This window comes from Solanum pennellii, chromosome 12, assembly GCF_001406875.1.
Source record: "Solanum pennellii chromosome 12, SPENNV200".
Taxonomy (NCBI): domain Eukaryota; kingdom Viridiplantae; phylum Streptophyta; class Magnoliopsida; order Solanales; family Solanaceae; genus Solanum; species Solanum pennellii.
In genome coordinates, this window is record NC_028648.1 from 82,925,802 (window position 1) to 82,949,657 (window position 23,856).

Consider the following 23,856-nt stretch of genomic DNA (forward strand, 5'->3'; position numbering starts at 1 on the left):
AGATATTGATGTACTAATTGTTGTTATTTTAATGTGTTCAATCAATATATTTTTACTATAGGATAATATTGCAATTATGAGCTAAGCTTTACTATTTATTAAAGTTTTAGCTAATATTTGTATTTAGTATAAAAAAATATTTAATTTAGTTGAATCATGGAGTCTAATGTTACATCAAAGATAATTATACCTTGCTTTTAAGTGACTTAGTTTCATATTTTGAGTATAAATATTGTGATGAATGATAGATTCTATACCAGATTTTCATTTTCAATCTCCTATCTTTTTTTTTCCTCTTATTGATTTTCTTTTTTGAAAAAACAAAAATTAGATTATCTCTTTTTTAATGATAAGAAAATATAAAAAATAATATTCGATTGAATGATCTTTTTTTATCTGCGAGAAAATATACTTTGAAATTTTCTATTGATGTATATATATAAAGTATGAAGGAAAGACATCATTTTAACTTTCTTTTTATTTATTGAACATGAATTAAAGAGAAAATATTTATTTAAAAGAAATTAATGTTTTAATTAGTCAAAAATAATAAATAGAGATATGACTAAAACAGTTCAGAGGGACTATCTAGCAAATTTAAGAAGATATAACCACTTAAATGTAAGATCATAATATTAATAACTAGTATTGTCTTTATTTGCCTGAAATTTCATACTGAGTAAAAAATTAAGTTGCATCATCAATAATTATTTTCTGTAAAAATTAAGTTACAATATTAATAACTCTTTTCTTTATTTGCCTCAAATTTAGTAATACAGTCAAATTAAGACATTATTTGATGTTCAAATTTGTTAGAAAATCTTGGCACCAGTACCTAAATTAACTCCAACAACTCATCCATGATTCTCTTCAGTCAATATCTATATTTTACTGACCCTATGATTTTGTATATTATATAATTTTACCCATCAATGTCTAATCTTTAATATGTCTTAGCTTAAACTCCATTCCTTTTTTTGTCTTATTGTTTAAGCTCCAAAAACATTTTATTTGTGAAAGTTCAGTTTTAGAGTCTAATAATTTTGATTTTAATGTTTCTTATTGTTTTATTTTGCTCATTTCTGTAATGGGGTTTAATTTTCTTGGTTTTTTCTGCTCTCTCTTGCTTTCACTAGTGACAAAAAAATATCTATAGTTTGTTGATTATTTTTGTTATATGCAATAAAAACCAATTCTTGCCTTTCACGGGACTCTGGTATTTAGTTGGTTCAATTGTCAACATTCTTTATTCATTGATTGCTATAAATTGGTGGGGTTTGGTTTTGCTCTCTTATTATTCTAAAAAAATAAATAAAGATTGATTTTTTTTTTGTTCTAATGTTCTTTAAAGGTACAATCTTTATGAATTTTGAGGTTTGAATGAGCTTGTGGGGTTCATTGTTTTGATCAAAATGAAGACTTTTGTTGATTAAAGGTACAATTTTTATTGAAATTTGAGCTTTTCTTGAAAGTTTACAACTTTTTTGGTTCATTTTTTTGATAAAGATGAAATCTTTAGAGTTCTTGAAAGTGTGGGGTGTGGTGTTTTTTGCTATGTTATGTGGGGGTGTTTTGAGTAAGGAGTGTACTAATGTTCCTACTCAATTATCATCACATGGTCTAAGATATGAGTTGTTATCTTCAAAGAATGAATCTTGGAGACAAGAGATGTTTTCTCATTATCATTTGACTCCTACCGATGATTCGGCTTGGAGTAATTTGCATCCTAGGAAGATGTTGAGGGAGGAAGAGGAGTTTGATTGGGTGATGATGTATAGAAAGATTAAGAATTCTGGTGGTGTTAAAGGGATTGATGGTTTGTTGAATGAAGTCTCACTTCATGATGTGAGATTAGAACCAAATTCAATGCATGGAATAGCTCAACAGACTAATTTGGAGTATTTGTTGATGTTGGATGTTGATAGCTTGGTATGGAGTTTTAGGAAAACTGCTGGTTTGGAGACTCCAGGTAATCCATATGGAGGCTGGGAGGCTCCGGGTGTTGAGCTTCGCGGTCATTTTGTAGGTGAGTTCTGTTTTCTTTTACACCTTTCTGTATTTTTTGAGTAATTATTGTTCAGGGTTAATTTGACGTATGGTCACTTGTGATGTACTCATTACTTGTTGTTCTTGTAGAGTTCATTGCCATGTATGACTTCTGTTTTGCCTGAAAAAACTACAGTTTTATTGAGCAACTTGGAATTGAAAAGCGCATATTGAAATATGGCTTAATCAATATTTACCAAATGTTTGTTAAATTGCTTCCCCTGCAGTCCTCCTTTGTACTCGTTTAAGACCAATGTATTGCGACTAGTTTCTGTTGATGTCCTGAAAATATGATTCTATAGAATGGCTTGCTAGAATCTTTTACTCCCTTGGTTCCAATTTAAGTGTCTTAGTTTGCCTGGCACGGAGTTTAAGAAATTGGAGACTTTTGAATCTTGTGATTTAAAGATGTGTATAGTCCTTTAAATCTTGTGGTCTTAAACTTGCCTCGTAGAATGTTGGAATACTGAACATAGAAAGAGACGCTCTTTTTGGGACGGACCATCAAGGAAAGGTGTAGGAATGTCTAGCACTTATCATGAGCTTAAACGAAGAAGTGGAAATTCATATCCAACTTGTTTGGGCCTGAGGCGTAGTTGCTGTATCAATTTCTAATACTGAACTAATGACCAGAATACAGTAGCATGTTAAATTGGTTTCCCTTTACTTGTTGCTTCTCAGTATGTTTACTTTCCGACCATTTAAGATAAGTTTTTGGCATTTGTACTTCATTCAATTATACGTGCTCGTATTCGTGTATGATTTATTTATTTATTGACATTAGCTGTAACTTGAAAAGGTCATTACCTTAGTGCCTCAGCATTTATGTGGGCTAGCACACACAACGACAGCCTCAAACAGAAAATGTCTGCTGTTGTTTCTGCGCTTTCTGCCTGTCAGGAGACAATGGGCTCGGGATATCTATCCGCTTTTCCATCTGAGCTTTTTGACCGCTTTGAAGCTATAAAACCAGTATGGGCACCATACTACACAATTCACAAGGTGAAGTAAGCTAACTTGTTAAAAAATCTCGTATCTCCATCTGTTTTTGTTCTTGAATAAGCGGCTTATTTCGTTGGATTTTACAGATATTGGCTGGTCTCTTGGACCAGTATATGGTAGCTGGTAATGATCAAGCTTTGAAAATGACTACATGGATGGCCGAGTACTTCTATAATCGAGTGCAAAATGTGATAACAAAGTATACCATTGAACGACACTGGCTATCCTTGAATGAAGAAACTGGTGGCATGAATGATGTTCTTTATAAGTTATACAGTGTAACGGTACGTATATTATGTCAAATGAACTTCCTTACAATTTTTTTAATCTTTCTAGTTTCTGTTGTATAATTTTTGTTCCAGTTGATGTCGATGTCACAAATGAGCACACTTGAACTGATTTCTTTTTTGGAATTCTCAATTGGACTTGAATTAGATACAATTGTATATTTGTTCTTCTTTACATTTGCATTTTTTTGTATTCTGCGCCTTGTGTCCCGTTACTTCTTTTTCCGAACTGCTTTGGACTGTTTTTCCTTGATCTGGGAGTCTATCGGAAACAGTCTCTCTACCTCTGCGGTAGGGGGTAAGGTCTGCGTACATCTACCCTCCCCAAATCCCATTTTGTGGGATACACTGGATACGTTGTTGTTGTTGGATTCTGCACTTGTGTGTCAAATGTAATGCCTATCGGACCAATGATAAAGACTACATATTTCCGTCTATGTCCGATTTTCTTTGATACAGAGAATCTTACAAAGCGAATATATGTATACAAAACAATTATCCTGACTAAACACTTCCTTTTATTGGTTTTGCAGGGAAATTCAAAGCATTTACTGCTGGCTCATCTTTTTGACAAACCATGCTTTCTAGGACTCTTAGCTTTAAAGGTGTAAATCACACTTCTCCACGAATCCTAATTAAAATGGTGTTTTAGTGGTTATCCTAATTACCATTCTGTAAAACTCAACTGGATGTGTTATAATAATCAACATATCAAAGAAAGAGTACTTAAATGTCTCGTCTTGAGGAGAGTATCTGTTTCTGTCCCATTTCCTAATATCTTTTATTACAACAGGCTGATGATATATCAGGTTTTCATGCCAATACTCACATCCCAATTGTTGTTGGATCTCAAATGCGTTATGAAATTACTGGGGATCCCCTATACAAGGTAAATGACTTGTTTTTCAAGTTGTTTGTCAGTAAGTTTGATCTTCTTAAGTTATTGAACTTTGTTTGACAGGAAATCGGGACATACTTTATGGATATCGTCAATTCTTCACACAGCTATGCAACTGGTGGGACATCAGTCAGTGAGTTTTGGTAAGAGCCAATCCAAGAAATTCAACTTAATTGATGCATCAGTTTTGTTCCGTGTTTGATTAACTATACTTCTAATATGCACAAAATTAGCTCCTCTTTGACATTTGATCCTTATCAGGTCTGATCCAAAGCGGTTGGCAAGCACACTACAAACTGAGAATGAGGAATCTTGTACGACCTATAACATGCTTAAGGTGTGTTATAAGATTTTGTGCCTTTGTTTTTGTATTATGCTCTCTCTATCTAGCGGAAGAGAAAAAACGTGTTTTAATAAATCATGGAGGGTCATGTCTCTTAAAAAATGAAAACTTTCATAGCTTCCTTTCTCAGTGAAATGAGAAAGAGTGCTATTGCAGTTTATTTGTTGATAGGTGAAGAACCAAGTGATGTAAGTGTTTTTGTTTAATTTGATTTATCTGTAGGTTTCCCGACACTTGTTCAGATGGACCAAAGAAGTGGCATATGCTGATTACTATGAACGTGCGTTAACAAATGGTGTACTCGGCATCCAAAGGGGAACAGATCCTGGAGTTATGATATATATGCTTCCACTTGGTCGTGGCAAATCCAAGGCTCGGAGCTACCACAATTGGGGAACACAGTTCAATTCCTTTTGGTGCTGTTATGGGACAGGTGATTATCTGACTCTGAGTTTACCTTTAAAATTCGTAACCTGTAATGATTTTAATATTTTGTTTCCTTTAAAGGAATTGAATCATTCTCCAAGTTGGGAGATTCTATATATTTCGAAGAGAAAGGGAATTCTCCAGGGCTTTACATTATCCAGTATATACCTAGCTCTCTTGATTGGAAATCTGGACAGGTCTTGGTGAGTCAGAAAATCGAGCCTGCTGTTTCATGGGATAATCGCCTCAGAGTGACAATTACAATATCTACAAATGGGGTACGTGTTCATTCTGTCATGTTTATCTTCAAATTATTGCCGAATTTCATTTTCATCCGGCTGATCAAATAGCATGTAGGACAACTTACCTTGAGTATTGTCTTTTGAACGATCAGTAGATTATATTCTGTATGTTTCTTTCAGCATTCAAGTGGTGCAGTGTCTACGTTGAACTTGAGAATACCGAGCTGGACACACTCAAGTGGTGCAAAGGCAACCTTAAATGGAAAGGACTTGTCTCTACCAACACCAGGTGTGACATTTTCTTTCATCTGATGCCTCTTTATTATCATCAAATCATTTTCTCCGCCTAGTTATGGTCTTTATATAATTGATAAACTTAAAGAAAGAGTTTTAAGGTGTTTCGTTTCTACTCATTGATGCAGGTAATTTCCTGGCTATAACCAAAACTTGGGGTCATGGAGACAAAATCACTCTCGAGCTACCCATGATTCTTCGAACTGAGGCCATACAAGGTACTTCTTCTATGTGTTTCTAGTACTCTTATCAGTTTTTTCGTGTGGAGAAATGTGTCATCTGTAAATAAAATTCTTGTGTGATGCTTCAGATGACCGTCCTGAGTATGCATCCGTTCAGGCAATTCTTTATGGTCCATACCTTCTTGCTGGTCATTCAAGTGGTGATTGGGACATCGAAACAAAATCAACCACTGCTCTTTCGGACTTGATCACTCCCGTGCCAGCTGACTATAATTCTGATTTGATATCTCTGATGCAAGAATCTGGTAACTCAACATTCGTTCTGACAAACTCTAATCAGTCCATTCAAATGGAGAAGTACCCTGAAGCTGGAACAGATGCTGCAGTTAGCGGTACATTCAGACTCATTTCACTCGACAAATCATCTGTCAAGCCTTCACAACATAAAGATATCATAGGAAAACGAGTCATGTTAGAGCTCTTTGATCTCCCTGGAATGTTCATTTCTCATCAAGGACAAGAACAAAGCCTCGGGATTGCAGCCTCCTCAGACGATGGTGGTTCCTTATTCCGTTTGACAGCTGGATTGGACGGGAAGGACAATACAGTTTCTCTCGAGTCTGAAGCAGAGAAAGGGTGTTTCATCTATAGCAGTGTGGACTACAAATCAAGTTCCACTGTCAAGCTTAGCTGCAATTCGAAGTCCTCAGATGCTGGATTCAAACAAGCATCAAGTTTTGAATTGGGAGATGGCATTAGTGAGTATCATCCTATCAGTTTCGTGGCGAAAGGGGCAAAGAGAAACTTCATTTTGTCACCATTGCTTAGCTTTAGAGATGAATCTTATACTGTGTATTTCAACGTCCAGTCATAGAGAATGTTGCAGATCACAATAATAAATTCATATATTTGCCTACAATCATGAAAATTGTTGTTTACTTGTCTAATCTCTTGATTTAGAGATATGAGATTTGACGAATCTCGAATATTATAGAATCCTTAATTTATCCTAACAAAAGAGTATCGAGTATCTAAATGAAATTGAGACGTAGTTGATTATTGAGACGTAGTTGATTGATTAAATTGCTCGTAGGCTAATGCATATACTCAATATACATAGTGTTTAGCAAGGTCAAATATGACAATAAATATATGTACGAAACTTCAAATACTTTAAATCAAGAATGCTACTCGTAAAATGTAACGATTTGTCTCGACTTTCATGATAAAATTTTGATCTAGTTTGTTTTTGTACTCTATCAAGTAACATGATATCACAAAGCATAAATATGTGAAATGAAAAGACATTTTTAGTTCAATAAAATAACAAAAAATAATTAAATCAAACGATAATATCGTTAATTAATTAAAAAAAATTATTATCATACGATAAAACTATAATAAATTTGTAAAAAATAAAAAAATAGAGTACTGCACTCGCAAACCTCTCAAGTAAGGATTTTTGTCAACTCTGGGAACCTACGACTTAGCCCCCCCACGCCCCACCCCACACCCAAACGAACCTTCCCCAGTCTCTTCTTCATCTAGAAAAGCCCTCTGTTCACAATGCTGTTTGAATTAACAATAATTATTTTGGCCATGGAAGTGACAGTGATTTGTTGATCTTCAGTGAAGTGTTCGTGTTCTTGCAAATACCCAGTGTCAAGTTTCTTCTGATTTGTGGTAAAATTTTAAGCTTGATGGTGCTTTATACATTTTTGAAGTGATCTTTTTGTGTGTTGAGCTTGTGGGTATTGTGAATTTCTGTTTAATTTGATAAATGGGGTTTCTTTTTCATAGATTTTAAGGTTTTGGGGGGACTTTTCGTTGACCTATTGAGAGGTTGGTAGTAAAGATGCGAATCTTTGTCATTCTTGTTTAATAACTTCTATTTGTTGTTTTAAAACTGGATTTATATAGCGGAATTGATTGATATTTTGACAACAAAAAAATAATTTCCTGCTTCTCACATGATGCTGGAAATGGGAATCGGGTGGGGGTCAGATTGATGTTAGAGCGTCGTACCACATTAGTTGAAGGAATATGGTGTTTCAAATGAGCTGAATTTTGGAGTTGAGTTAGATGTAAGCCCCAGAGTGAGATGCTGGAAATGGGAATGGGGTAAGATTCTTCTTGTGTATTTTGGACTATACGAGGGAAAGAAATTTGAGGTGTTTTCAAGGACAAAGCTACTTCTATCCGGATTTCAAAGTTTTAATATTTAAGTAATTCCACTATATGCGTTCATTTGGTGGAGATGTATAATAAAGGATAACTGGTAGATTTTATTTACGCGCTGCAAATATGAGCTTCATTGTAATGTTTTAACAGCAGTACAATTTTCGGTGCTCAAACCATATGAAAAGTCTTACTTGCTTTAGAAAAAAAAAAGAAGGGTTTGAAGTTGTGAGTTGGACAATCAAAAACTTGGAGAAACTTATTGTTGGAGATATGTTAAAGCAGTCTCCGACAATGCTAAGGATAGGGTTAAATGAATTTTAGGACTCTCTGTGGTAGTTATATTCTTGCGACAGCCAATTCTCTGACATCCTTCTAGAAAGTGATTAAATCTGGTCCTGTCCATTAGTTATTTGAGGAATTCGTAAACCTCTGAATCTTCAGATAAAGGCTACTTCTTAAAATAATTTGCATCATTCAGAACCCTCGCAACTGTTTGTAATATCTGAAACCTATGTTGCTTTCATCAAAAATGTTAATAGGTGCATTTCGTATCCTCCAAAAGTAGTGCATTTTTGGAGGATCTGATATGTGTGCAACAACGTTTTTGAAGAGTCCGAGCAACATACATCTGAACAATGTTGTCTTAGATTCTTGGATTTGAAAGTCTAAAACTTTGCAGTAAAAGTTGTTTCTTTGATGTGATATTATTGAGTTGAAATGCAACATCTGAGTTATACCATTTGTTTTCAGTTGCATTTTCCCTACCTTCCTTGCTTTTCTCCCTTGTTTTCAGTATTCCCCTGTTTGGAATCTCTTTGAGTTGCTTTTGCCTGATTTACTACAAATGTTTGATATCTATATGGTTAAATTTTACTAAAATGAGATGTTTTGATCTGACTCTTTCTTTCTGTCAATTAGTTTCAAGCCTGCTAAACATCACAGTTTAGTGGATTACTCAACAGAAATTCAAGTCATCTAGTGTATGGCTTGCATTTACAAACTAGCATATAATGGGCAGCAGTCGATTTCCAAGGCGCTATTTAATTGTATTTTTGATGTTCATCTGCACTTCTGTCTGCTATATAGAGCGGGTGGGCTTCTCTATTGCGTATACTACTGCTGCTGATGCTGCAGGAGTAAATCAGAGTAGCAAAGGTGTGATTTTGTCGACCTTTTACTATGGATATGCATGCTCACAAGTACCTGGTGGTTGGGCAGCTCAAAAGATTGGTGGACGGCGTGTCCTCCTCCTTTCTTTTCTCTTATGGTCTTTGACATGTGCTTTTGTACCACTTGACCCGAACCGAACAATTGTCCTGGTAATAGCCCGTTTGCTCGTTGGTGTGGCCCAAGGTTTCATTTTTCCGTCCATCCACACTGTCCTTGCACAGTGGGTACCGCCGCATGAAAGATCAAGATCTGTTTCCTTTACAACTTCCGGAATGTACTTGGGTGCAGCAATGGGAATGCTTATGCTTCCTAGTCTGGTAAAGTATAGGGGTCCACAATCTGTATTTCTTGCTGAAGCAGCTTTAGGAGCAATGTGGTCTCTACTCTGGTTCAGTTATGCGGCTGATCCACCTCGTTCTGAGCATCCAAAAGCTACTGCGTCGGGCTTTGGGGAAACCCTGCTGCCGCTCAGAGGGAGTTCAAAGTTGAAAGCAGAGAATGGAGTTCATCCCACCAAAACTCCAACAATCCCATGGAAACGAATTGTCACAAGCTTACCAGTTTGGGCAATTGTTGTGAATAATTTCACTTTTCATTATGCACTTTACGTGCTCATGAACTGGCTTCCGACATACTTTGAATTGGGTCTCCAGATCAGCCTTCAAGAAATGGGCTCTTCCAAGATGATGCCCTACTTAAACATGTTTATATTCTCAAATATTGGCGGAGTAATAGCAGATCACTTTGTCACAAGGAGAATCTTGTCTATAACTAAAACCAGAAAACTTTTAAACACAGTGGGTTTCATCGTAGCTTCTCTTGCATTGATGGCTCTTCCTTACTTTAGAACACCTGGTGGGGCTCTGTTCTGTTCCTCCGTGGCTCTTGGTTTCTTAGCGTTAGGAAGAGCAGGTTTTGCAGTTAATCACATGGATATTGCTCCAAGATATGCTGGAATTATTATGGGAGTTTCAAATACAGCTGGTACACTAGCTGGCATCGTTGGAGTTGATCTCACTGGTCGACTACTTGAAGCTGCTAAAGATGCCCAGTTGGATCTTACCAGTCCAGAAAGCTGGACATCAGTATTCTTCATTCCGGGGCTGCTCTGCATTTTCAGTTCTTTTGTATTTCTAGTACTATCAACAGGGGAGAGAATTTTCGATTAAGGTTTTGTGCAGGTATATCGTTGTTTTATCTTTCTTATTCTTGGAAGAAGCAGTTCAATGAGGAAGTATACATAGTCTAGGATTTGCAGTTCAAATTTGAAGGTCGTCATTCTTACATTTTTAACCTGAGTTCTCAGATGGTTCTATCTGCATACATTTGTAGCTTAATCGATGATTCTTCAGTATTTTCGAGATGTTGTTCTTGGCTAAGCTGTTATTAATAAATGTAATGTTCATCCTATTTCAATGCAAATTTCAGAAGTAGCTCATGTATCATAGGGAAAATAAAATGCTCACATACTTCCATTTTTGGTGTTGGTGAACTGTAATATCTAAATTTGTATCACTAGTTGATGAATTGAGCTCCTGTTTTGACACTTAACTCTTGTTCTTTACTTTGCAAGTGTAATATTCCTTCTTGCCTTCCACGATGCAGAGGTAAGGTCTGTGTACATTCTCCACTCCTTAGATTCCAACTTGTGGAATTACACTGCATATTTCTTTTCTTCGTCATTTGATATGATTGGGCCCTTGGGATTTGACAATAATACAAGTATAGACACCCTAACTTGGTCTCAAATGGCATTAAACACTACAAATTTGAGAATGCACACACAACTCGTCCCCACTGTGTCTCATGGACACTATTCTTATAAGTTGGAGTGTTCAATTGACACAGTGAATGATGAGTTGATGCGTATAGATGTGCATCCTCAAAATTGGAGCATTCAGACCAAGTAAGATATCTCTATCTACGTATTATGCATTTTTGTTTCTCTTGCAACAAATTAACCTTTTAGATTACGGTCTAAAAGATTCATTTTAAGCATGAATGAGAGTTTTATGAGAAAATATTAGACTATGGTCTAAAGAATAGCTATGTCTGCAAGTGTAATTTCTTGAGGGCATCCCATAATTTGATTTATAAAGCCCATTATAATGTGGCTACAGTGTAAACTCTCTTAACTGTTGCTATTATTGTAAAGCAAAATAGATTTGGTGGGGATAAATTCCAAAAGTTGAAAGATCTTTGCATTATTGGTTTTTGGCACATTTTATAAGGGAAACTTACATAAATATACTATAATAACAAAATATTTACCATTTATAGCAATAATATTTCTTTTTCACTTGATCACTTTTAATTCATTTATAATACAATTTTAATTCATATTACAAAGAACAATTCTTTATTCATATATAATACAAATTTTAATAATAAATAATTTATTTATTACACATTTTAATTCACTTATAATACAATGTGTCAAATTTTTACCAAACAAACATAATATATTTAAAAAATAATTATAATTCATATATATTACATACATAATTCACTTTTAATACATATGATAAATTTAACATATGATTGCTATAAATGGTAATAAATAAAAAGTATTGCTAAAATCAGTAATTATTTATTAAAATATATCAATTTATGTAATTTTTCCATTTTATAATGTGATTTGTCTCTTTAATTCCTAGCCATTCTATTAGAATTTTGACTCAACCAATATAAATATGTACAATAATACCAGCAATAAACGATGAAAACATTCTAAAAACATACTGCTACATCTTATCAATGTAAATATTAGCTAACTCTATCTACTAAAATTTAGACAAATCGAATGAATCACCTAATATTTCTATCTCCGCAAGAATTTGAACCTATGAAAATGAAAGATGTATTTATTTTTCCATTAGGTTCAGGTGAAACATGTGGTGGTTTGTAATTTATTTTCTAAAAGATATTTTTTATTTTAAAAGCTAGCATTTTCGTTAAATACGAAAGTGATATGGTCAGCTTTTTGTGAAACGTCAAAAATATATATGAACCATATAAAGATCTTCTTCACAAGAAATAGATATTACTCCTAATTCTGTTATTTAATTTTTGGACTGTAACATTGATATGGACTTCACATAACGTACTTTAATGTCTCCTTGCTACTAGTTTTTCTTTACCTTTTTCTTTTTTTAAGTCGATCCATTAACGTTTTATCTACCTATTTTACGAGTCATAGTTTAGTTCGATGTTCTTTAATTTTTCATAAAAGAATCGTTTCTTGGGTCTGTAGTGGTTGCTGCTAAAATAACAAAATCACCAAATAATCATGGGTGTTGCACACAAAAAAAACTAAGAAAATCACGGATTCCAGTAAAACGACCCCTGAATATACAAAGTGGACTTTGAAAATGGTGAGATTGTAAGTATTGTGTTACATAAGGATTCAAAAATTATCTCCTAACAAAACAAAAAATACAGCTATTAATTTGACTAATATATTTATTAATTTCAACGTATATACTCTACATGTATATCATTATAATTTTTCTTTGTTTAGCTTTAATTATCGATATAATAAAATTCATGATATTTGTGCTGGAATTGAAAAATTGGTAGTCGTTGCTTCTTGGTGATAATATCGAAGTTTTTTTGTTTTAAAAAAATTAAAATGACTCTCCTACTTCAGTATTCGCTATTAATGACAAATGCATGATAAAATATAGAGTTAAAATAAACTTTTTATCAACTTCTTTTAATTGATTGATTAATTTCGATCGATCTCAATGCTTAATTTATAAGTCAAATATGTCGTCTAAATATGTTTTTTCTCTTAATCTATTTCGATTTCGAACTCTATAATAAGTTTTGAGGGTAAGTAAAGAATTAGGTCACAATTATTAATGAAGCATTTAGTTCCTAACCTCCAAAATGTTGGGTTAAATAGTCAAACTTTCTTTTAAAAAAAAAATTAATTTAAAAGCAAAAGTCCAGCTCCCTACAAGGTATTAATGTCTTAAATATGTTACGAAGGACAACAATCAGGGGTGGGCATATAAGATGGTACGATATCGAAAAGTTTGGTTTAATAATTTTTTAATTTTTAAAAAATATTATAGAAATTTTATATATACGACGTGATACGATATCAAAAAGTTTGATTTAATAATTTTGATTATATATATTATATAATTTTTATATGTAAATATGTATTTATTGTTTTAAAATAAATATCATTTTAAAAATTCAAGATAAAAAGATATAATTGTGTGATTCTTTTTGAAATATACACTCGATTGAGTGAATATCTTAAAGAGAATTTCCGTTCATCGAATAGAGAAAATTACTAAAATTTTGCTAGCCATTATCAGAATTATTTCATTTTAAAAATCTCAGATTAAATCGATTGATGAGTTGTCTTTTATCAAAAGTTATATATTTATATATATATATATAGTCTCGTCTCGTAAATTTAACTAGTTTTAATTAACATGTCAAATAAAAACAAAACCATAAGGAATTAATTAAGAAAAAAAAGTAGCTTACTTCCAACTCTAATCTCCGATATTAAAGGAGTTCAATTCTTATTATAGTTGTCATTATCATACTTTATATACTTTAATAGATTACCAAATCTACCTTGTAATTAATGGACTCTTTAATTTATTCAACGCAGATGATTAAATATTAATTAATTTCTGATATTTTATTTAACCCAATCACAGACTATACACCTGTGTACTTGGTTGCCTCGACAGATCAATTTTTTAATTAAAAAGTTAATCAATTTTTTAAGAAATAAAAAGTTTCTTTATTTTTTTTCAAGTACACTAATTATTCTCACCACTTTAAATTATAGTGTGAACTTAATTAGTTTCACTGTTTTGTTATTTTAAAAAGGATCTACAATTATTTATTTTAATTTTTGATAAATTTCGATTCAATATAACAATCTGCAAAATATATATAACTGTTTTTGAGTTAAAATATCTTAATTTGTCAATTCTTTCAACTTCATTCAATCAAATAATTTCCCAAAAACTTCAAAAGATTTGTTTCTTTCATTCTTTTCCCTATTAAGGGCTTTAGGGGTCAACTAAAAATGTGGTCCAAAATTTGTGCATAGACAAAATTGTTTAAACTATAAATTATTCTCCTTTAAAATAAAAAAATAAATGCTAAACTAACTACTTTCCCAATTATATATTATTATTATTATCATTATTTGAAGAATGAAATATTTTTTTTTCAATCATAATCTTTCTAGTCATAAATTTTTAGAAATTTATATTTAGCTTGGTCATCAAAAATAAAATAAAATTATATGTAGCTTTTACTTTAGAAGTTGGAAAGAAAAATAAATTTTCATTAAAAATTCTCAATATAGCTTTTACAAAAAGACAATAAAGCCCCAACATTCTTTATTATCTCTCATTTGATATCCGATTGAGATTTTGTCAAATTTAAATTCACATCATTATAAAATTTATTTTAAAAAAAAATATTACGATTTCAAATTCAAAATTTCTAACTAAAAATCAAGAAATTAAATGAAAAATTTGTAAACTCAAATTTAAAATCTCCGATTAAAAGTCTAGAAATCCTACTCATTTCATGACAAAGAAATATCTCCAAATTAATTACATAAGGTTAGAATTAATATGTTAAAACAATAATAAATACTTCATCATATATAGTGCTAAAAATAGAATATAACAAAAATAACATCCCAGATCTCTCTGTTGCTGCAGTTCTCATTGGCTCTGTACTTTTTCCCCCTTACACCCCACCCCCACCAGTGGTATATTTCTTCTTCCTCCTCCTACTGCCACCACCATATCCATTTTCTCAAAGCAAAAAAATTGAAAAAAAATCAGCAAACTGTTTTTAGTGTACTCTGTTTTATGCTGTTTGTATTTCTAGTGTCAAGAATCAGTTTCTATATATTTAGTAGTGGCTAATTTCATTTTTAATCTTATCCCTTTTCTCATAAACTTAACTGGTTCTTGTTTCTGGTGCTTTTTAGCTCACTTTTTTTTTTCAATTCTTAGCTATAATTTTAATATTATTTTGCATATGCATAGGTGTTAGTGATTCTTGAGTTTTAGTGGGTGTCTTTTAGTTTTGCTTACTTAGTTGAAAGATCTGAGCTTTGGGGAATTTTGTTGATGGGGTTCTTGAAAAGCTTACTATTTGTTTGATAGAAGGTCTGAAAGAGAATTTTGAGTTTTTTTGATGGAATTGAGAATGGTTTTGGTGTTTGTTGTATACAGAAGGGGTTTCAAGATTTAAAGCTGGTAGGTACTATTACTTTATGTATAGACATTATTAAAAAGTTTTTCTTTTTTAGATTTTCAGTAATTTAATATTTGGTATCCTAGGATGTGGATCTGAGCTGCATACAGTGTCATTTTGTTCTTTCTTTTTCTCTGATAAAAAAGCAGTCTTTTGGGCGTGTGAAGGGAGAATTCTCAAATGGAGCAACATAGATAGTGAGGATTCAGACTTGTTGAGATTGAGGCATAGTAGTTGTTGTTATTTTTGTTTTTGTAATAAAGGAGATTTCTTTTGAGTATTTGAAGGGAGAAAAGAATGGATCATAGAAGTCATCAGCAGCAACAGATGACTTCTGGTTTAACTCGATATCGATCCGCGCCAAGTTCTTATTTTACCAACCTATTGAGTAGTAATAATCCAGCTGGTGTTTCTGGTGGGAGTGGGAATTGTGGTTATGCAAGAGATGATTTTGATCAGTTGCTCGATCCTCACGCTTCGAATAGTGGTATAAAGCAAGTTTTTGATAGATTTGTAGCTAATATTGGTCCCCAAGATTCGAATACGGATGGCCTAATTGATGATACTCAGCAAAATCAAAATCCCATGAGCAATATTGATGTTAGATCTGAAGTTGCAGCTCCTATGAAACAAGAACACGAAGCTCAACAGCAGCAAATGAATTACCAATGCCAAGAACAACAGAGTCAGAATTCACAGTTTGTTGCACCTGTGAAACAAGAAATTGCTCAGCAGAATAGTGACTATTCTTTGGCTTCACAGATGAATTATCAAAATCACAATGCAACAGACTTTACTTCAGGAATGGATAACTTTGGTAGATATAATCGTTTGAACCACACGAAAATGGATGGTGGATTTGGTACTGGTAGTAGTGACTCAAATCTTACTCGTTATAACAGTTCACCTGCTGGATTCTTTGCACAAGTCAATATTGAAAATGGTATGCATTGTCTTGGTTAAACATCTTTGATATTGATTATTCTTATTATCTTGACTAATGGGCTACATTCAGATGAAGGGAATGTTTTTGTCTTTTACGAGAATATTCATTTTAAGCTCGTTTAAATGTTTATTTTGAATTTTGCATTGTGTGGATTGAGCCAAGATTCTATTTTAAGCTATGCTCCTAGAAAATAAATTATATATGCATACATGTCGTAGTCATTGGAGATAGCTAAATTAGTTTTAGAAGAGAAACGAGGCATGTCATCAATTTTTGCCACTAATTAACTACTTATCAACTGTTTTGTACAGACGAAAATCTTATTGATAGTGTTATCATATCTATGCAAGTCTTCCCTTGTGAACTTTGTAGATATTAGCTAGAAGAACAACATAGACCATTGTTTTGCTGAGATATTCTTTTATTATACTTCGTCAAGGGCTGAAAGAAAAAGTAGGTTCTCTTGGGATGTTTTTCTTTTTTTGAAAATGGTGGAGGGGATTAAAAGGTGGAGAATCGAATCCTCACCAGTAAGGTGAAAAATTCAGGTCGCAAACCAGAGCTACTAAGTTTGTGATCATTTCCATTGTTTTGATCTGACGTTAGTGTTTTGAGTTTGTTACTAAATCTTTTTCAGCAATTGACAGAATATGGTGCATTGAGAGGCATAGGGAGTTATGGAGCTGGTAGTGGTACGAATGCTGCTGGAGAAGTATCATTTTCCAATCCAAGCAGGTTTAGTAGTCAAACGGCTCTCCCATCCGGCCAACCTACTTCTTCGGCGCTATTAGCTCCAATCTCTGAATTTGGAGCTAAAAGCACAGAAGAGAGCAGACGAGGCGATGAAAGTTTTGGTAAAGGCCATAAAAGTGATGAGAGTTACATGGCAGGTTTCGCCATGCCTTCTTGGGATGATTCACAAATTTTGACTGATGATTTCCTACAAGTACCAGAAGATGATGAGTCCGGATCATTCTCCAATGTAAATGCATCTGATAATCAGGTATTTTTCTTATAATCACATTTGTCATTCTTTTACCGCCTGTATTGAAATGAAACAGGTCTAAAAAATTGCATATTCATATGACCTACTTAATTAGTTTGGGATTGAGTAGTAGTAGTAGTCGCTGTTGTTATTATTGATGTTGTCTTTATGCCTGATTAATCTCATGCATACATGGTTTTGGTAATCAGAGTAGTGAAGGTCGAGCTCGTCCTCCCACTCTATTATCTCATTTGAGTTTACCTCAAACATCAGCGGAGTTATCCGCCATGGAGAAGCTCTTGCAAGATTCAGTACCATGTAAAGTCAGAGCAAAGAGAGGCTGTGCCACTCATCCTCGTAGCATCGCCGAAAGGGTACACAACTCACACTAGAAAAAAATCTAGTTCTCTTATATTCAATCTAGATCACAAATCAGTTCAATCAAGTAGTCTTTTATCCCTGAAAGATAGGTTAAGCAAGTACTGATTCAATTGTTACCATTAATCTTAGGTAAGAAGAACACGAATAAGCGAAAGAATGAGGAAGCTGCAAGAGCTTGTCCCCAATATGGACAAGGTAATCCCAACTTACGATGCCCAAAATATGAATATTGCTCAGACTCTTCAAAAAGGATGACGGGTGCATATCGGATCCTCCAAAAATTGTGCATTTTTGGAGGATCCAACATGGGTGCGCTAATAATTTTTGGAGAGTTCGAGCAACATTGAATATGATACAGGTCAAATTTAGCTTCTCTTATTCTTGTTTCCCTGTTTCAATTTCTTTGCAGCAAACAAACACAGCAGATATGTTGGACTTTGCAGCTGACTATATCAAAGAACTAGAGACACAAGTCAAGGTACATCCCAAAAGGAATCAACAAAAAGGTATCCTTCCATTCAAATTTCTCACTTTCAATACATGAATTGTTTCAGGCACTATCGGAAACGCGCTCAAAGTGTACATGCTTGCATGAATAGAAGACCACATTCAAAATGCTAAGGTAGGGCAATGCTGTGCACATTCTAGTGGGATAAAAAGGATTTGACAATGGAAAGAGCAAAGCAGATAGGTGGATTCTTTTTGGCACTTGAAAAAGAAGAGAATGGGTTGCCATATTTTGGTGTGTAAAAAAGATAGATTCAGATTCATCTGATGTAACATTATAAATAACCTAAACTGTACATAAAATTTCCATTGTCCATTTCTCTTGGCCTGTTATGTTTTGTGGACTACTTGGTCCTTTTATTATGTTGTGTTAATGTGTGTGTTGCCATTCAGAAGTTTCTTTTTTAGATAAAAGGAAGTATTGGGCTATTAAAATGTTTGAAGGAAAATATTAAGTTTTTTGAAAAGTATTCAGAAGGGGTTGTTGCAATGTTAGCTAATGTTCATAATTGCCTAAGGCATGCTAATATGTAGAGTATTAATTGTGGTGTCACATTTCTTTTCAAAGGAAGTGACATATTCCAAATATCTTCCAATCAATTCAGCTTATACATTGAAGAAGGTAAGAAGTTAAATATCATTTTTTTCAAGTCTTTAAGAACTAAGTTGATGTAGTTCTTGAACACATAAAAGTTTATACAAGAAACAAGACATTAATAGGTGTTTGGACATGAATTAGTTAAGTTAAGTGGAAAAAGAATTATCCCAATAGTTACTTTGAAAAAAGGAAAAAAAAATTAACTATCTTTGATTGTACAATTACCCTCTAAACAAAAGTCTTCAAGATAGTTGTACCGTCTCAGCTAAACTTTCCATCTAATAATATCATAGGTACGAATTGGCTCGCAAAGTAGGTCTTGAGTCCAAGAAGAAGGGTAAGTCATGTCTCGCCTCTTCTGATTCACAGAATAAGTGAAATAACGTTAAAAAGTAGTAAATGTTCACATATTAGTTGGAGTTATGGTATGCAATAAAACATTCTTGGATCCAATATAGAACATAGTGGAAAGTGGTCCAAAATTGTTAGAAGTGAGAACCATGTCATGGATGATCTCATCCCCACGACAATCTTTAACCTTAACGGTTTGTTTGGTTCAATATAAGTTATTTTGAGATAATTAATTTCAAAATAAGTTATTTTATTATGTATATGAAATAACTTATTTCATTGTTATGATAAAAAAAAAGGTTGGTTGAATAAATAATATAAAGATTATCTAATACTTTCTACATAACGTGATATAAAAAAATCCAACATATTATCCTAAAATTGTTATACATTGTACCTCACGTCAAACGACTCGAACAAAACTTTTCTAGTTTCCAACTATTTCTGGTCTTTTTGTTTAGTTACCACACAACTAGAATGTCAATCCTAACATATTTTCTTGAGGATGGGGGTAAATGGGGTCCAAATATTTAATGTGGGGACCTACTTTAGCTTTTGAGTACTCCTTTAAAGATAGAGAGAACTTGATGCTACTACTTTCTCAACCATACAAAACTTCTTAGCAAAGGCATCTAATAATATTTCAAATTTTTAGAAAATCTCTTTACACTGATAAAATAGAGGACATAAAATTAGAAAACATGTTATTTTTCTAAGTATTTGACATTCGAAGCCTGCTGATCTAATTAATTCAAACTCATATTAATAAAAGTGAAATTACCTTGTTAATTTATGGATTAAGACGAATTCAAAGCTTATGTGCTTAGGACATGTACATGTGTTTAGAAAAATTCATAACTTCAATGAGAGGCTTAGAAAATCATAAACTTCAAATTATTGTTTTGTCTCTGCGCATGAGATTTGACCGTTATTAAGAGAATGAAAACACTCCTTACTAAAAGATCCTCCATTTCCAAAGCTCAAATCTGATATTTCTAATTTAGGACAAAAGATATCTCGATCATTCAATCCTTACCGATAGTGATTTTTTTTTTTTAAGAAAAAAGTCACAAGGAAATGTTTTCTCAATTACTACCACTTTGCAAATATGGGCTCACTCCATATTGGGCTTAGGCTCTAACAACAATTGGGCCACATATTATTGACATTCTATCCAATAAGAAACATTGATGGACATTTTGTACTTATATATGTAATATAAAGGGCAACTTTCACATATAGCAAACAAAAAATTCATATTTGTATGCTATAGCAAACTTTGCATAATTGCGCTCCATAGCAAACATAGAATTGTATAATTCGCTATACATATACAAGTGTATAATTCGCTGGCCTAAATTGTATAATTCGCTGACCTATTTCGCTGCAATTGTATAATTCGCTATCCTATTTCACTGCAATTGTATAATGCACAATTGTATAATTCACTGCCTATTTCGCTGCAATATTAAGTGTATAGCAAGAAGATATATGTTTTTCTCTCGCTTTATACAAAAACAGAAACACAATATATACACTTCTGTTGTATAAGGCTAGAGAAAATTGTATTTCACTGCAATTGTATAATTCACAATTGTATAATTTGTTGACCTTTTTCTCTGCAATATTTGAAGTAAAATGTTTGTAAATTGTATAATTAAGTGTATAACACGAAGATATATATTTTTGCATGTGTATATACAATTTTCTCTCGCTTTATACAAAACAGAAACAGAATTATACACTTTTGTGTATAAAGCGAGAGAGGCGAGAGAGAATGGAGAGTGGCGAGCGAGATTTCTGGGAGAGAGACGCTGGCAAATTTTAGCTAACGTTTGCTATGGAGCACAATTAAATCAAACCCTAGCTATTCCATTTATTTTAGGTTATTAGTTTGCTATTATATACAATTTTCCCTAATATAAAACTGTTTACACGTTTGTAGATTGGATTATATACTGATTAATTAGTGTTTCGTTTACTTGATGAAAATTTAATCTCTACCCTTTGAAATTAATTTTCAAGCCACACATACGTACCATTTAAATGAATTATTATTATTTGATGTCGATATATCTTTGTAAAACTAATTTGTGTATATCAACATAATTATATTTTCAATTCTCATTTAGTTAGTGAAAGCAACAAGGGGAATTAAATAGTAGATTAATAGACAAGCCTTAATTTTGTTAGATAATTCTCTAAGATTATGAGATGATTCATTGAATTGATACTGTTATTTTCTTGACTAATTCATGTCTTTTTTTTTCTACCTTATGAACATTAACTTTTAATTTTACAAGCTAGCTCCAAATAACAAGACCCGACTAATTAAAGAATAATTTAATATACAAAAAATTCAACACAGAGTCACATTTAAATTAAAGTAACGCAATGTCAATATCTTAGTTAATGGTATATATTATTTTAACTTTGATCACATGAATTAAATCTTTAATCTACTGATTGTCGAGGAAGGTGCTAGTAATCGGTTTCGAATTTTAAAAGTCACTTCATATATTATTGCACAAGGCAAACTTTTCTGAGTCATAATTTGAGAATAATATACATAAAAAATCTTTTAACAAATACAGTAGGTTGATTGACAAATTAAATTTGATATGTTGAAGACATTTACTAGTAATTCTCAACTACTCAAGATGCAATAAATGTTCCCTTTTTTGGTTGGAAAAAAATTGTATTACTAATCTGTTTTATTTTACTCGATATTATTAATAAAATTAATTTAATAAAATATATTTTTAATTAAAGTATTCACAAGGTGTATTAAGTCAACATGATAGTAAAAAATAGGACAATTATGTTTTCCTTGAATTTTCTTTTTGGATTATTCTTTGATTTGAGTGCTCGAGCAACGTATTATTTGATCTGTAAAAAGATCTAATAGTACTTCAAATCGATTAAACAAAAAACAATTTTTGATTATCTCTCTTCATGTTTCTTCCATCAATAGCCAAAGTGTTGTATGATTCGAGCAACATATGACATGAATTTTAAGAAGAAGATCATCTCTTGATCACTTTGTCGATGCTTATTGCTATTGTATATTATGTCTTAATTTTTTATAAATTTATAGAATATTCGAGATAATAATTCTACCTTATTTCATTTGATTGATTGGTTAGCCTTTAATTAATCAAAAAAAGAATGAATAAATATTTTAACAGTAAGCAAATCCCAACAATAATACAGTAAAGGGACAAAATATCTACTTGAAATAGATGTTTTTGTTAAGCAGTATCTAAATATAGGCCCTACAAAAGATTTTCTGGTACCCACTTTTTCCCTATATAACATTTAGCTCCTAATCTCCCTCACTCCCTTTAACCAATTTTTCCTTCTTTCCCTTTCACATATTGCGGGAATTTAGTGTATCAATCTGTCTTTAATTGAAACGTATCGATCTGTTTTTAATTGAAATGTATCGATCTGTCTTTAATTGAAATTTTTGTGTATATGAAGTTTAAATTTCAACAAACTTTCCTTTAGATTAAAGTGGTGCTTAATTTAGTTTATATGTGCACATATCGATTATTTTACCAATTATATACATGTTATTTTCTATTTACATAAGTATATCGAGTAATTCTGTCCATAAAGTTTTACTAGTTTTATAGTATGAAGGAGAGTGGTGGTAGAAAACAAGGTGCAACTTCTCCATGTGCAGCTTGTAAGTTGTTAAGGAGAAGATGTACACAAGATTGTGTTTTTTCACCTTATTTTCCAAGTGATGAACCACACAAGTTTGCAAGTGTTCATAAAGTATTTGGAGCTAGCAATGTGAACAAGATGCTTCAGGTAAGAGCAATTTTTATTTATGAGTTCTCCAACTATAAGTTTAAATTTATGTGACATAGTTTAAATCGACATAAAAGTAGCATTCAAAATTTATGATCTTAAACATGTTATACATTTTGTGTGTCTTTAAAACTTATGGCTTTAAACATGTATCATGCGGTAATATTTTGATATATCTCAATAGGAATTGCAAGAATATCAACGAGGAGATGCAGTGAGTTCAATGGTGTATGAGGCAAATGCAAGAATAAACGATCCAATTTATGGTTGTGTTGGAACTATTTCATCTTTACATCACCAAATTGAATTTCTACACACACAATTAGCAATTGCACAAGCTCAGTTAGTCCACATGAAGATGCAACAATTCTCATCCATGTCAGGTGGCGGCGGCACCGCCGCCAACTCATCGGGAAACGTATGGTCACCGTCATCTCGACACTTGCAATTAGAGGTGCATCCAGAATTTGAAATTTATGGCTCCCTACAACAACCTCAAATTAATATATAACAGTTCACAATTATATATTTTTCTTAATACATATATAAGGCTCGAATATAGTTTACTAATTAGGTTTACGTGAATTCGTGATTTTTAAGCGAGATCCACCTTTGCCATTTCACTTTTTTACAATGGATATGGTATGGTAGAACAAGTCAATGAAGTTTCATTGTATTATGTTAGAGTCGGATTCAAGATTGAAGTTCCATTGTATTAAGTTAGAGTTGGATTCAGGATTTTTAATTTGATCCGTTGGCAAGTATTAGTATACCTATTACATTTTTTTTTTTGTAACATGGGATGAGCTAGACTTTGTTAAAATATGTATACTTTTATGATTGTTCTCATTAATTATACATATATCTATAAATATATATTATATGTGAGATATAGTAGTTAAGCTACTTATATATACAAAATAGTGTTTGTCTAGTCGTTTTT

The 23,856-nt window shown here is 32.5% G+C and overlaps 4 protein-coding genes across 5 annotated transcripts; all 4 read left to right on the top strand.

The window, feature by feature from the left end:
- The first annotated feature begins 1,252 nt into the window (after positions 1 to 1,252).
- Positions 1,253 to 6,706, top strand: LOC107007236. The gene is made up of 12 exons (XM_015205764.2): positions 1,253 to 2,026; positions 2,846 to 3,048; positions 3,135 to 3,332; positions 3,869 to 3,940; positions 4,129 to 4,224; positions 4,297 to 4,376; positions 4,495 to 4,570; positions 4,799 to 5,009; positions 5,084 to 5,280; positions 5,425 to 5,533; positions 5,667 to 5,756; positions 5,849 to 6,706. Exons 1-12 carry the CDS (start codon positions 1,507 to 1,509, stop codon positions 6,592 to 6,594), a joined length of 2,598 nt encoding a protein of 865 aa, XP_015061250.1. The 5' UTR covers positions 1,253 to 1,506; the 3' UTR covers positions 6,595 to 6,706.
- A 451-nt stretch (positions 6,707 to 7,157) lies between these two features.
- On the top strand, positions 7,158 to 10,622 carry LOC107005190 (probable anion transporter 5). 2 transcript variants are annotated; one of them, XM_015203715.2, is made up of 2 exons: positions 7,158 to 7,403; positions 8,820 to 10,622. In XM_015203715.2, exon 2 carries the CDS (start codon positions 8,912 to 8,914, stop codon positions 10,238 to 10,240), a length of 1,329 nt encoding a protein of 442 aa, XP_015059201.1. In that variant the 5' UTR covers positions 7,158 to 7,403; positions 8,820 to 8,911; the 3' UTR covers positions 10,241 to 10,622. The 2 variants fall into 2 exon arrangements, with proteins under 2 accessions (XP_015059201.1, XP_027769524.1); XM_027913723.1 differs by having other exon boundaries at positions 8,827 to 10,622.
- Positions 10,623 to 14,761: 4,139 nt separating this feature from the next.
- On the top strand, positions 14,762 to 18,540 carry LOC107007368 (transcription factor bHLH130-like). The gene is made up of 7 exons (XM_015205963.2): positions 14,762 to 14,832; positions 15,614 to 16,269; positions 16,920 to 17,275; positions 17,467 to 17,631; positions 17,768 to 17,833; positions 18,048 to 18,116; positions 18,193 to 18,540. The coding sequence occupies exons 2-7, from the start codon at positions 15,624 to 15,626 to the stop codon at positions 18,235 to 18,237; spliced, it is 1,347 nt and encodes a 448-aa protein (XP_015061449.1). The 5' UTR covers positions 14,762 to 14,832; positions 15,614 to 15,623; the 3' UTR covers positions 18,238 to 18,540.
- Positions 18,541 to 22,454: 3,914 nt separating this feature from the next.
- Positions 22,455 to 23,750, top strand: LOC107006785 (LOB domain-containing protein 4-like). The gene is made up of 2 exons (XM_015205301.2): positions 22,455 to 22,913; positions 23,098 to 23,750. The coding sequence occupies exons 1-2, from the start codon at positions 22,734 to 22,736 to the stop codon at positions 23,422 to 23,424; spliced, it is 507 nt and encodes a 168-aa protein (XP_015060787.1). The 5' UTR covers positions 22,455 to 22,733; the 3' UTR covers positions 23,425 to 23,750.
- The last annotated feature ends 106 nt before the right edge of the window (positions 23,751 to 23,856 follow it).